General features: G+C 40.2%; 1 protein-coding gene across 4 annotated transcripts in view; it reads right to left on the bottom strand.

The window, feature by feature from the left end:
* The window catches only part of ATP8B4 (ATPase phospholipid transporting 8B4 (putative)), a 260,383-nt gene that overhangs the window by 68,764 nt on the left and 176,922 nt on the right, over window positions 1–14,697 (bottom strand). For all 4 annotated transcript variants that reach the window (XM_051822381.2, XM_051822379.2, XM_051822380.2 and 1 more), the window contains 2 exons: window positions 9,153–9,341; window positions 607–722 (listed from right to left, as the gene is read on the bottom strand). In XM_051822381.2, coding sequence (XP_051678341.2) covers window positions 607–722; window positions 9,153–9,341 — 305 coding nt within the window. The remainder of the gene's footprint in view (window positions 1–606; window positions 723–9,152; window positions 9,342–14,697) is intronic.

Below are 14,697 nucleotides of genomic sequence, written 5' to 3' on the forward strand. Positions count from 1 at the left end.
TGCCAGCGATTGCTGGTCTCAGAACGCATGAGTTCACTGTCCTAGGGGACACATAGGACTCCTCATGATTTATGACCTGAATAAAGGGACCCTTATGGAGAAAGCTGACGCCACAGACTACTCTTCCCTTCCCACTGAAACACAATCCTAAACCATCCCCTGGGTGTAACTGTAAGAGATTCCATTGGTGCCAAACATATCCGAACACAAGGAAAAGCAACTCCGTTTCCTCTCCCCCAAGCCAGTCCATTCTCCCCAGGGCAGCAGTGGAAAGCTGCAGGAGAGGCAGAGCTGGCTTCCCCAGGTGGTCCTGAAGCACCCCGGAGCCTGGCTCTGGCTGGAGTTCAGAAGCCCACACTCTGGCTGCTCCTCAGCTGCTGGGTGCGAATCCACCTGTGGCGAGACTGCCTGGACTCCACCAGGTCAAGGCGCAGCAGTCCATGCGCCAGGGTCCAGACATTCACTGGCACAGTTTCCTATGGAACTGATCTCCAGATGCTTTCTGTTTCAGAAGTCAGATCCTTTAGCTGATATTTTTCAAACAAGACCTAATCATAGGAGATGGCAAAAGGGCCATTGTGCTAATCTTAAGACAGAGGCACTTACACTGATGTGATCTGACGTCAAAGACCGAAGGTCTTCATGGGAGGGAAGAAGTTTTTCAAACAGAATAATATCTGCTCCTTTGGAATAAAGCTTTATCTGTCCTTCTGGGTTTCGAACTGAAAAGAAAAAAGGTTTACAAAAGCTTAATATAACCAAGGAAATCCATCAAAATGAGATTCTCCAGGGCTGCAGCCGGGCAATTTGCAATGGCTGTGCATTAGCCAACAGTAAAACACTCAGTGCCTTTGGTTTGACACACTTACTACCTAAGTTACTCACTGGGCTTTATTCCCACTATATTAACTTAGACATAGTCATCTACCAGAATCCTTTGCTTTGCTTTTCAAAACTCAGAAACAAATGTTTTTATTCTTAAGTGTGTTTTTTCCTAATTTTTTGCATGCTATTTCTAAAGGAGTAATACATTTAAATCACTTCTTCAGTATCAGCCTAATTGAGAGCCTTGAAAGCTCCTGGTATGAAATTCTAGACCTATTGTTCAAATTAATGTCATTGCTACGGCAAATCCTCTCCATAATGAATTCTAGCCACCCAAAGGCATCACTTACACAGCAGTCATTTCCCTTTGCTCATGTGTTTCTTTACCCGCATCACCTCTTGGAAAAATCCATTCGTTCTTGGGTCACAGTCCTGGCTGCAAGCACATCTCGCAGGGGGCTTTCAGAGGATAAAGTTTCCACCTTCTTCCCCCTAGAATTCTATGTTAATAGGGCTGTGATTTTAACTTGCCCCTCAGGCTTGGGAATGAACCTGGACTCCCCTATCACTAAGCCCATCCACATACTGCTGTCAGACAAATGTTTCAAACCATACAACATTTGGTTTTACAGAGTGGCCCATGGTAGATAATTATTTGTTGACTGAGTAGATGATTGAATCAATGGCATGCTGTGTATTTCTTCCCAGGAACTGCCTGCAATTTAAGACAACTGCCTGTGTCACAACTTCATGGTCTGAACTCTGGTACTCAATTGAGTCAAAGATCATTGCATACTTTTCATTTAATTATACCTTTTCCATAAAAATATAATGCCTCAAGCAGATGGGCATAAACATGCACAACGATTAATTCAATGGCTCACAAAAGTTAGAACTAGACTTAAAGGAATATAACTATCAACATAAGCAGTAAGTTACTTTCTCCTCTAACCTTTACTACTCTTAGTCAACACTCAATCTGGTCTAATTTCCTCCTGCCTTGAATAGATCTAACTTTTAGCAGTGAGTCTCATCTAGGTCTTGTCTTGTGTCCTGAAGATACTTGGTCACTTACTTCCTTGTCAGAACTCATGCATTTTTTTCTTGGCTTTGAGCTGTGATTGTCCACATTGGGGAAAATAGGGAGAATGGTATACACAGTTTATGGAACTGCCCAAAACAGGGGGAGGGGCAGAAATCAGTCCTTACTTCTCTTCTACAACAATCCAAACTTCCCCACATTTTCTCTCTCCAATAATCAGAGATACCAAGGCAAACTGTGTATGTTCTCTGTTTTGCCTATGACTTCCCTATGTCTATTTTCTTATACTCTATGCTAGAACATTAATTCTTGAACATTTTGATCTCAGGACTCCAAAGAATTTTGAATGCAGCTATATCTATCAATATTTACTATATTATAATTTTAAAATGAGGAATTTCATTATATCCATAGTCTTCCATCACTGAAAATAGTAACACTATGACAATAATTATTATTATAATAAACCTAATAGATATTAACATAAATTTCATTTCTATTAAAAGACTATTTTCTAAAATGAAAAAATATTTTGGAAAGTGGCACTGTTTTTCTCTAGTACAGATCTCATTAATGTCTGGCTTAATGAAAGACAGTTGGATTCTCATATCTGCTTCTGCACTCATTCAGTCATGACATCACACATCATATGGCAACTGTAAAACTGCAGTATACTCATGAGAAAAAGCAAAAAAGACATATAAAATGTGGTATTATAATGAAAATACATGTGTCCTTGTGCATGCCCTGAAAAGTTCTCAAGTTTCCCTAAGGTTCTGTAGATCACATGTTGAGAACCACTGATCTAGAGGAATCACAAGTTGACTGCAATTTCTGCAAGTCTCTGTAGCTCACTTTCTACATGGAAAAAAAAGTTATGTTTAAATAATCTAAATTGGAAGGTTCTAGTGCTTGCTTTGGCAGCATGTACACTAAAATTGGAATGGAAGGTTCTTTACAGCTGTAAGATTTTCTACCTTAATGAAAATTTTCCATGCTGGATGCCTGATCTTTTTTATTTAAAGACTGATTGAAAGGTCAGTGCTGTGGTGTAGTGGGTGGAGCCGCTGCCTGCAGTGCCGGCATCCCATGTGGGCACCGGTTTGAGTCCTGGCTGCTCCACTTCCAGTCTAGGTCTCTGCTATGGCCGGTCCCAGCTGAAGCCAGGAGCCAGGAACACCATTGGGGTCTCCCATGTGGGTGGCAGGGACCCAGGTACTTGGGCCATCTTTTGCTGCTTTCCCAGGTGCATTAGCAGCGAGCTGAATTTGAAATAGAGAAGTCGGGACATGCACTGTGTCCATATAAAATGCCAGTGTCATGAGTGGTGGCATAGCCCACTAAGCTACAATGTTGGCCTCTGGATGCCTCCTCTTAACTGAGTATTCACACTTTTAAATTTGAATTTGTGTAAGTCCAATTTCACAGAAATCTGCTTAAGTTTATACACTAAATATTTCCTTTACCAGCTCAGCACATTTTACATCTTTTTTCATCCAAGGCTTCTGATCATTTCTATTAATTAATTTTTTAAAGATTTATTTATTTATTTGAAAGGCAGATATGCAAAGAAAGAAGGAGAAAGGGGAAACAGAGAGACAGAGATCTTCCATCTGCTGCTTTACTCCCCAAATGGCCACAAAGGCTGGGCCTGGGTGAGGCCAAAGCTAGGAGCCAGGAGCTTCTTCCAGGTCTCCCCCATGGGTATAGGGCCCAGGAACTTAGTCCATTTTCCACTGTTTTCCCAGGCACATTAGCAAGGAATTGGATTGGAAGTAGAGCAGCAGGGATTTGAACCGGTGCCCATATGGAAAGCCAGCACTGTAGGTGGAGGTTTAACCTTCTACACCAGCCAAAGCACCATCCCTGATCATTTCTATTTAATGATCATTCATTTCTCATTCAATTCAGAAGTTAGCTTTCTAAAATAAATTTAAAATAACATAATTTCAAATGATCAAGATAATATACAGCAAGAACCTAAACAAAGGTCAAAGTTTTAGGTTATAAAATATTTTCCCACTGCTTCTCCTTCAAATATTGGTACTCTCCAGTGACTTACTCTGGATCTATTTCTCCTCCTATCCTGCATATTCTCCATGGGCAACTGCATTCATGTCTATGGTTTCAAGTTCCATTGACAGGCTGACTGCTCTCAAATGCTTATCCCCTGTCCAGAACTATCTCTATACTCCCTTATGACCTACCCATCCGACTACCAACTGAACATCTCTTGGATATGCCCAAGGTGGACACCTTCCTGTGTCTACTCTTCCTATGTCAACAGTCTCAGTAATCAATTTCCCCAACGCATTCAGGCTCCCAAACCAGGAATGTGGGCCTCACTCACAGTTCCCTCTTTTCTTACCCACAGCCTCAATCCAGGTCATGAAAATCTCTCTGCCACCTCTCTTGCATAGATTATCACATTAACCAAGCTGATTTCATTCATTCTGGTCCTGTTTCTTTCCAAACTCTTCTGTATGTTCTAGTCAGAATCATCTTCACATGGCTGCTTAAAATCCTGCAATAGCTTCCCTCTGCCCTTAGGTCAAGTTCAGACTCTACAATATGGTCTGTCTAGAGCATACCAAGTTCTGCCCCTTCCCAGCTATGTGCTTCTGAAAGTAGACACATAGACCACCTTTCAGGTTTTCACATTCTCCCTTAGCTTCAAGTCTCTGGAGCATAGTCAGCACTGAATAAATATTTCCTTAATGAAGATTAATTATAATTGTGCAAAATTCATTTTATGCAGCAGCAATGTCTCCATAACATAAAGGAAAGAAAGTAAGTCAGAAATGGCTTCTAGGTGGATGCTATAACAGCATGATGCACAGTGATAAGTAATTCTACTTTCCATATTTCAGCTGCTCATACATCCATGCAGAGAAATATTTGTTGCATGGAAGCATAGTTTGTACTTTGATAATCTTTAAAAAAGAGTAGAGCAACCGTTATCAAAAAATAATATAAGGGAGTGATAGTTAGTCATTCTGTAATGATTATCTAACACTTGCCTCTACTAATAACTACCTTGGAATTTTATCTCTGTATTTTTATTTACAGAATTAGCAGAATTTGTCCTTCCACAGCTATTTTATATAATTTACATGTCTATCAGTATAGTAGATTTTCTACCTTCTGATAAAATTCTGCAGAAATAAATTATTATTTACATACTTCCAACTTAAATCAGAACTCTTGCCCCAGCACTAAAGTACTCTTGGTACTGAAACTATACCTTGATGATTCGCTGAGTGACAGTTTAAAAATGAGGAAGGAGAACAAAGAGAAGGAAGAAGAAGAGAAGACGGAGTAGGGAGAGAACGAGGAGGAGGAGTAAGGAGGAGGAGAAAGGGTGAGAGAGAGAATTGGGGGCGGGGAGCAGCAGCAGCAAACATCTGAGCCTTCATCACATCATGATGCTTTCCCCACAGACCAAGCCATGTGACAATCATGAGACTAGGACTGCTGCTTGCTTGTTATCAAACAGGGACTTTTCTACCCTAGTGGAGTCCCTCTCAAATTCCTCCTGATTAAAAACCAAATAGAACCAAAGCGAAGGCCACAAACCTCCATGCATTCTGTGGTAGAGCATTACCTTCTGTCATATGGGATCTGTTAAGGCAAACATCTGATATTTGTGGTTAGGCTGAGATTTCTCCACAGCCCGTTATGGTGACCCATACTGAGAAAAAGCCACATGTCTCCCTGTGTAGCAATCTCGGGCTTTGACTACGCCAATAGAGCAGAGAGAAACCAATTCTGTCCAAACTAGCCTCAGTAATGTCTTCTCTGAGCTCCTGCTGCCACAACAAAGGTCAACACCTAGAGAAGTGTGGGTGCACTTCAGCAGCACTGGGGTGACAGCCTATAGCCTGCTGTCATAAAAAATAACAATCAACATCCTCAGATATTGACTGTGTTTTCCTCGCTGACACCAACCTCTCAGGGCTCGTTTCCAGTAGAGATCAAAAACCCTGCATGACACACATACATCTGCTATATATATGCTTTCCACAGTAGAATTTGATCAAGATAATCAGGACACTCATCAATTACAAAATGTTGAGTCAAATTTCATTTAACCAATATTTAAGGAAACCTACTGTGTGCCAAGCTCTGTGCTTGTCCTTGGGCAGTTTGGGAAGACTAAGGCCCAGTGCCTTCTGGGACCCAGCAGTTTGTGTTTTAACATGCCTTCCTGGTGATTCTGATGGAAGCTAAATTTGAGAATCAGGAGCCTAGGGACATAAAGGACATGGAGGTGTCAAAAGCAAGTGAGCTGCAATAGGGGTTAAGAGTTTAGACTTTGGAGGCCAGTATTGTGGCTTGCAGGTAAAGCTGCCACCTGCAACACCAGCATCCTAAATGGGCATCAGTTCATGTCCCGGCTGCTCCAATTCCAATTCAGCTCCCTGATAATGACCTGAGATAAGAAGCAGAAGATGATCAAGTGTATGGGCCCTGTCACCCAGTAGGAGACCCAGATTAAGTTCCTGCCTCCTGGCTTCCAACTGGCCCAGCCCTGGCAATTGCAGCCATCTGGGACGTGAACCAGCAGATGGAAGATCTCTCTCTCTCTCTCTCTCTCTCTCTCTCATTCGCTCTCTCTTTCAAGACAAATAAAATAAAATAATATTTTAAAAATATATAGAAAGATCAGACTTTGGAGAAAGAAAAAAATCTGGGCTGAAATATTCACTTTGCAATTTATCAGCTGACTGATATGTTGTGTGACATCTAGGTGACAATCTTTGGCAGAATACTTACAGTCTTTAATTTCCTTGTGTTTTGAATGAGGGATACTATTGCAATAATTCAATAAAATAATTCATTATGAAATGTTCAGTTCACTGAGAAACTTGCAGTAAAAGGTAAATGCTATTTTATTGCAGACTGTGGAAGAACAATAGTTGTGAGAAAGAAAGCTCCACATTCAACATAAAGCTTTAGGTTTTTGTAGTACAGCCCAGTGATAAGATCCAGAAGAAGGCTGAAAATGTGCGTTTGGATGCTCAGAGAGGACGAGAGAAACTGAAGCTGAGGAACTCCATAGGAAGATCGCAGAATACCGGTAACAGCTACAACCATGTGAGAGGTCAAGATCATCCTTGAAGAATACAGGAAATGAGAAGAAAAAAGGACTCAATATTGAAGAATGAGATGGAGGACAGTAGTCAACGAAGGAGTCTGAGAAAGAAAACACAGAACAAGAGAAACAGGAGCCAGTAAGTTCACAGAGGCCAAAGGGGGAGTGTCAAGAAAAGGTCAACATTATCAAATATTGCTAAGTGTGTGTGTGTGTGTGTGTGTGTGTGTGTATATATATATATATATTTGACAGATAGAGTTAGACAGTGAGAGAGAGAGAAAGAGAGAAAGGTCTTCCTTCTGTTGGTTTACCTCCCAAATGGCTGCCACAGCCAGAGCTATGCCGATCCAAAGCCAGGAGCCAGGTGCTTCCTCCTGGTCTCCCACGCACGTGCATTTGCCCAAGCACCTGGGCCTTCCTCCACTGCCTTTCCAGGCCACAGCAGAGAGCTGGACTGGAAGAGGAGCAACTGGGACTAGAACCCGGTGCCCATATGGGATGCCGGCACCACAGGCAGAGGATTAACCAAGTGAGCCATGGCACCGGCCCAAATATTGCTAAGTTTTAAAAAGCAGTAAATTAGATCAACAGAAAGGGAAGGAGGGAGAGAGGAAGGGAAGGGGGGGATACGGCCATTGGACTGGCTAGTATGGTGACTGGAAACTTCTGAGAAAGCGGTCCGTCTTGAGCAGTGCTTGCAGAAGCCTAGCCCTACTGTTCTGTGACATAGCCTGTGATTCTGGCATCCCATATGGGCACCAGTTCGAGCCCTGGCTACACCACTTCCTATCCAGCTCCCTGTTAATGGTCTGGGAAAGCAGCAAAAGATGACCCACGTCCTTGGACCCCTGCACCCACATTATTTGCTGACTACTCTCCTCCATCCCATTCTTCAAGAATCCCAGGAGCTCACAAAGGGACAGAAGGAGGAAGCTCCTGGCTCCTAGCTTCAGCCTGAACCAGTCCAGTCATTGCATCCATTTGAGGAGTGAAGCAGCGGATAAAAGATCCCTCTGTATCTCCTCCCTCTCTCTCTGTAACTCTATCTTTCAAATAAATAAAATAAATCTTTAAATAAATAATTAATTTTAAACAAGGAGAAGAAAGCTGAGGTGGGAAAACTTGCCTTGATGAGGAAAAAAAGTATATAGAAATCCGTGGCCATCAAATATGAAAATACAGTTAGGCAAACAGAATGATAATTGTGTTGTGGGCTGAAGGAAGGAGCCAGTGAGAAAGAAGGAATCAGAGGCAGAGCAAAAGGAGGGGTAGGGAACAGGACTAGGTTGAACCTTCAGCTTTGAAAATAAACAAAAGCAATTTTTCTCTGAGGCAGGGAAGAAAATGAGTAAAAATATATGTAACTTGGGGATGAAGGGGGGACACAGAAAAGAGTAGGATAATGGTCTGAGGGTCTTTATTTTCTTAGAGAAATAAGAGGAAGATAGCTTTCGAGAGTGAATGAGATCCTGCCAGGGTTGAGGACTTGAGGAAGGGCAGGGGTTTAGAACATCTGTTGTGAGGAATGGAAAATGAAGCTAAATAAAAATGAGAGACATTGGAACAGCGCTTAGAGCCAGTCTTCACTGAGTTAGGTAATCATGGTTTTCTTGTGGTATTAAATACAATATTAGTTGGTCATCCCCAGCAATGAAAGTAAGGAGAGAAAATGAATGATAATAAGGCGGCTATTGGTGTTATTTACAACAACTAGCATGTGCCAAGCAATTCAGAAACTCGTCTTGAGCCAATATTGCGTAGTAACCAAGTGAATGGGCTCAGAAATCAACTCTCCTGGGTTTGAAGTCACAAACTATGTGATGTGGGCAAGTCACTCAAACTCTCAATGTCTCAGTTTCATTTTCTATAAAATGAACATAAAATAATAGCACTTTCTTCTGGCTGTTGTGAAAATTAAAATAGTTAATTCATGTATTTAGAACAACGCTTGGAATTTAGTAAGCATTTGGTAAATGGTAATCATATATTACTACAGTGTGGAGGTTAAGAATCACAGGAACTCACAAAGGGACAGATATCACAACTCTCATCATATAGCAAAGCGTGAAATGTTCCATGAATATATACTATCAATATAACCATAATAATATCAAATAATATATTATACTATCAATATAACCATAGCAATAGCAAAAGATCAAAACTAATATCAACTACCAACCATACCTATGACAGACATCCTTTTTCTGATATTGTTGAAATCCAAGAAGGCAAGCAGTTGATATGTAACTAGTGTTCCAAGCTCTTCTATTGTTATTGTCTCTGGAGTCCGAGACTTAAAAACGAACCCAAAATTTCTAGCAGCTGTCACCAGAGCACCTTCATCAGGGGACTGAACTTGATAAACCAGTTGTCCTAGAAGGAAAACAAACAAGTAGATCAATGCTGAGATTAACAACTAACTTTCATAGAATCCCAAAGCTAACTCCAACTCACTCTTCCACACCCCCTCAACAGTCAGTCACCCAGTTTTTTCCTGCCCTCAGACTTTTCTACCTGAGCCACATTCCTGTCCTCGAGGACACTGCAAATTTCATGAATTTCACCACAGAGCCCTAGATATCTTGTCAGAAGAATATCCATTCTCCAGTCTGCCTTTCCACTCTGCTGGAACTTTCTTAAGTCAGAGACCAAATATTTACAAATATATTAAGCTGCATAATCCTCAAGGAAATCCTTTGAGGTAGGAATTATTAAAACGATTATTTCCATTTTATACTGGTGGGATCTATGGCTAAAACAGATTTATATGGACTTTGGCAACTTCACACAGCCAAAGAGTAATGGAGCAGATACGCTTAATTATACTTTAGTCTGCCACAAATGACCGTTTTACGAGAATACATACAAAAAATGACTCAAAATTTTATGAATCAAACCAAAATGTTAATACTTATTAATTGATATTTTGTATATCCCAGAATAAAATAGGAGAAAAAGAATGAAATAAAAATACAAAAATATGCTTTCTAAGCTTTTCTATAGAAAATTATATTGTTTATCATAAAATGAATTAGAAAAGAAAGGCTGAGGTAGATCCACATTTATTCATTTATAGTGATGTCCAAGATAAATTATGAAAACAAGTTGAATAGTAACAGATATATTAGTATTCTTTTTAGTTAAAAACTAAAACCTATCTACATTTCTACATCTATTTTGTGTATATACATGTGTGTTTGTATGTATGTGTGTGTGTGTGTAAGCAAGTGGAAATGGTGAAATGCTGCACAACAAACATTGCCATAGGTTATCTGTTGCAATCTGGGTAAAAAATTATTATCTTTGCCTTTATAAGCTTTTCATTGTATTATTTCACTTTATACAAAAGTCTTAAATTAACTTAAAATTTAAAAATGAAAAAACATTGAGCAATTACTTGGTCTGCCTATGAAATGATACAATAAATTCTACTTCTGGCAACACGGTACACTGAGTGTCAGGACCAACCTCTCCTGCTGCAAGTAACTACAAAAAACATTTTAATACTATTGAATACATCCATAACCAGCAAGAAAGCTTAAAGTGTTCAGGTCAAAGGCTGAGAAAAAGGACATGGATGGGATAAAAGAAGTACTATAACCAGCTTTTGCTTCGGGGAATTTTTTGAACCAGGAGAACTTGATCAGTTTCTAGTCTCTTGAGTCTTGGGTTAGAAAAGGTATAGCCCAGGGCCTCCTCAAGGTAAGAAGCTTAACGGAAGACCACCTCTCAAAACTGGGTTCCTTCTGCAAAGACTATGTTCTCAGTATGAGAATGAATTAGAAATATATGCCCCCTTTTCTGCAATGAAAATACTATAATAGAAATTAAAATCTTGCATATAAGTGGAAAAGCACAAAACTCTGAGAATTTTTGATCAAAGTCTAATTTGAATGTTTATTTGCATGCTGAATTCACAAAACCAGGGTGGCCTAAAAAAATCAAGCTAAAAATTTAGTCTGAAATGCTCCTGCATTAGCACAGTGATTGAAGCACATATAAATCCCTTCTGAAGGAATCAGGTTGAACCAAGAAATTTCTACAAATGAAGTGGCAAGTAAAATGCCCAACTCAAGTGAAAATCATTAAAACTATAAGAAAACTTGATGAGAACCAGCAGAAACAATAGAGGGTAAGATCTGCAATAGCTGGGACCAGTGCTGTGCTAAAGCAGGTTAAGCCACTGCCTGTGAAGCCAACATCCCATATGGGCACTTCCTTAAGTCCTGGTAGATCCACTTTCAATCCAGCTTCCTGTTAACACACTTGGGAAAGCATCAGAAGATGGCCCAAGTGCTTGAGTCCCTGCATCTACCTGGGAGACCCAGATAGAGCTCCAGTCTCTTGTCTTTGGTCTGACACAGCCCCAGCCACAGCCATTGCAGCCATCTGGGGAGTGAACCAGCAGATGGAAGATATCTCTCTCCCTTCACCTCCATCTGCAGCTCTGCCTTCCAAATTAAAAAAAAAAATATTTAAATTTGCAAACTATTTCAGTATTGGAATTAGAAACAGCAAATGTAATATATTTAGTATATTGCAAGAAATAAAATAGAAGCATAGAGGCATGAAATTAAGCAGATATGAAAAAGAACCAAAAAGCTTGTAGAAAAATCAGTGGAGAGGCCAGCATTGTGACATAGCCAGTTAAGCCTTTGCCTGCTGTGCCAGCATCCCATATGGGTGCCAATTCAAGACCCAGTTGCTCCATTTCCAATACAACTCCCTGCTAATGTTCCTGGGAAAGCAGCAGAGGTTGGCTCAGGTTCTTGGGCTTCTATACCCACTTAGAAGACTCTGAAGAAGTTCCCTACTCCTGGCTTCAGCCTGGCCCAGCCGTAGGCATTGTGGCCTTTTGGGGAGTGAACTAGAAGATGGAAGATCATTCACTAGGTTGCTGCTGCTGCTTCTCTCTCTGTAACTCTGCCTTGCAAACGAATAAAAATAAATAAATCTTTTTAAAATGAGAGTTACTGCGATGGCCTGGGAAAGCAGTAGAAGATGGCCCAACTCCTTGGGCCCCTGCAACCCACATGGGAGACTCAGAAGAAGCTCCTGGCTCCTGGCTTCAGATCAGCGCAGGTCCAGCCATTGTGGCTAACTTTTCACTTTTGGGGAGTGAACCAGTGGATGGAAGACTTCTCTCTCTCTCTCTGTCTCTCCTTCTCTCTGTGTGTAACTCTGACTTTCAAATAAATAAATAAATCTAAAAAAAAAATAGTAGAGTAGGAAGAAGAATATAGCTGAGAGAGACAAAATAATGAAAAATGAGTGAATGGTTTAAAGACATAGACAATGGGAAGACATCCAACACTGAAGATCTAACATGACAGAAAATGGATCACAGGCAATATTTTAAGATATTCTCAGATGAGAAAACTCCAGGAGTGATTTTAAAAAATGATAGTCAATATATTCCAGATCCCAATAAGTCACAACCAGCATAAATTAAAAAAAGTAAAAAAGAAAAACCACACCTATACTGTAAAACATGGAAGAAGAAGAAACCTTAAATGCGGTCAAGGAATAAAGACTGACTACCTTCAAGCCACGTTAGACTGAAAGCTGAAAACAGAGAAACAGGAAGAACAGCCAGAATACAGAGGAATAGTTTTAGTGTACTGGAGGAAGCTTATTACCTTAAATTTTACAGAACAAAAAGTGTTATTCAAGAGTAAGGATGAAGTAAACTCATTTCAAACAAAATGTTTGAAGCTCGCCATTAGAAGGCTCTTATGATAGGAAATTCCAAAGAACATACTTCAGGTCAGCAGAAGATTACAGATGGGACAAACATTGAAGAACATAGAAATTAGTAAATATGTGGATCGATCTAAGCAATGACTATAAAAATAGCAAAAAATAATATCTATGGGATTAAAAAGTATTAAAATACATGACAAGAGTAATATATGCCAGAATAGGGTTGGTGAGTATTAAAGTATTAAACTTGTGTTATTCAAAAGAGGGCTTAGTACTATAAGTTCATTATGGTAAAATTCCTATGTTAATCACTAAGGAAATACAAATAAGAGTACACATATTATTTTCAAACTAGCAACAGTGAAAATGGACTTAATCCATTTTTAAAAAAGAACAGACTGAGCCAGCGCCGCGGCTCACTAGGCTAATCCTCCGCCTTGCGGTGCTGGCACACTGGGTTCTAGTCCCAGTTGGGGCACCGGATTCTGTCCCGGTTGCCCCTCTTCCAGGCCAGCTCTCTGCTGTGGCCAGGGAGTGCAGTGGAGGATGGCCCAAGTACTTGGGCCCTGCACCCCATGGGAGACCAGGAGAAGCACCTGGCTCCTGCCATCGGATCAGCGTGGTGCGCCGGCCGCAGCGCGCTGGCCGCGGCGGCCATTGGAGGAGGGTGAACCAACAGCAAAGGAAGACCTTTCTCTCTGTCTCTCTCTCTCACTGTCCACTCTGCCTGTCAAAAAAAAAAAGAACAGACTGAGAAAAAGAGACAATATGAAATGCAAATAAGATGGTAGAAGGAATCTAATATATTAATAATTACAGATTAAATATTTAAAATCTCAGTTCAGCAACAAAAAATATTCCATTTAACCTCTGGCTTTGTCTACCTGGATATTTTTAAAATGTTGAACCATATGCCATGTGCAAGAGATATGTGTTTAAAATACAAGGAAAAAGATAGATTGGGACAAAAATATAGAAAACATCAAATAATGCAACTACTAACAAAAGGAAAACACCCATAACTATATTAATAACAGATAAAATGAACTTTAAGATGAAAAGTATCTACTGACAAATGTATCTATTGACAAAAGTTTTGATTTAAAGATAGAATTTTAAACTAGTATCCAACTAATAACATGACCTTAAAATACATAAATCATTCATTGGCAAAAACTGCTAATATGAGTATAAACATATAAATGCACTGAATAGTTGGTGATTTTAACATCTCATTATTTGAGAAATCAAGTCATGAAAATAATTCAGAGTAATAAAAGATGAATAGCACAATCAACACTATCTACTAGATATGTTTAGAATCTAATACTGAATAACTATAGAATGTATATTCATTTCAAGCTCACATTACACATTAAATATTTATGAAAAGTGAACACAGATCAGAAGTCACTTCAATAAATGTTAAAGGACTGGTATAATATAGAAATAAGAAAAAAATCTAATTTTTATATGCTATCCACCAAAAAAGAAAAAAAAAAAGTCCTAGTAATGGACCTGTACTTCCCCCTTTCCTGCTTATGAAACTTCATCCTGGTAAAGAATAGCACCTTCTCCAAATGACTTCCCCATGAAACAAACAGCACACATTGAAAATAAAAGAAACACGGCCGGCACCATGGCTCAATAGGCTAATCCTCCACCTGTGGCGCTGGCACACCGCGTTCTAGTCCCGGTTGGGGTGCCGGATTCTGTCCCGGTTGCCCCTCTTCCAGGCCAGCTCTCTGCTGTGGCCAGGGAGTGCAGTGGAGGATGGCCCAGGTGCTTGGGCCCTGCACCCCATGGGAGACCAGGAGAAGCACCTGGCTCCCGACTTCGGATCAGCGCGGTACGCTGGCCGCAGCATGCCAGCCGAAGCAGCCATTGGGGGTGAACCAACGGCAAAGGAAGACCTTTCTCTCTGTCTCTCTCTCTCTCTCTCACAGTCCACTCTGCCTGTCAAAAAAATAAAAAGAAAAAAGAAATAAAAAAAAAGAAAAGAAACACTCTGAACTACAAAGTATAC

This window comes from Oryctolagus cuniculus, chromosome 12, assembly GCF_964237555.1.
Source record: "Oryctolagus cuniculus chromosome 12, mOryCun1.1, whole genome shotgun sequence".
NCBI classification, from domain to species: domain Eukaryota; kingdom Metazoa; phylum Chordata; class Mammalia; order Lagomorpha; family Leporidae; genus Oryctolagus; species Oryctolagus cuniculus.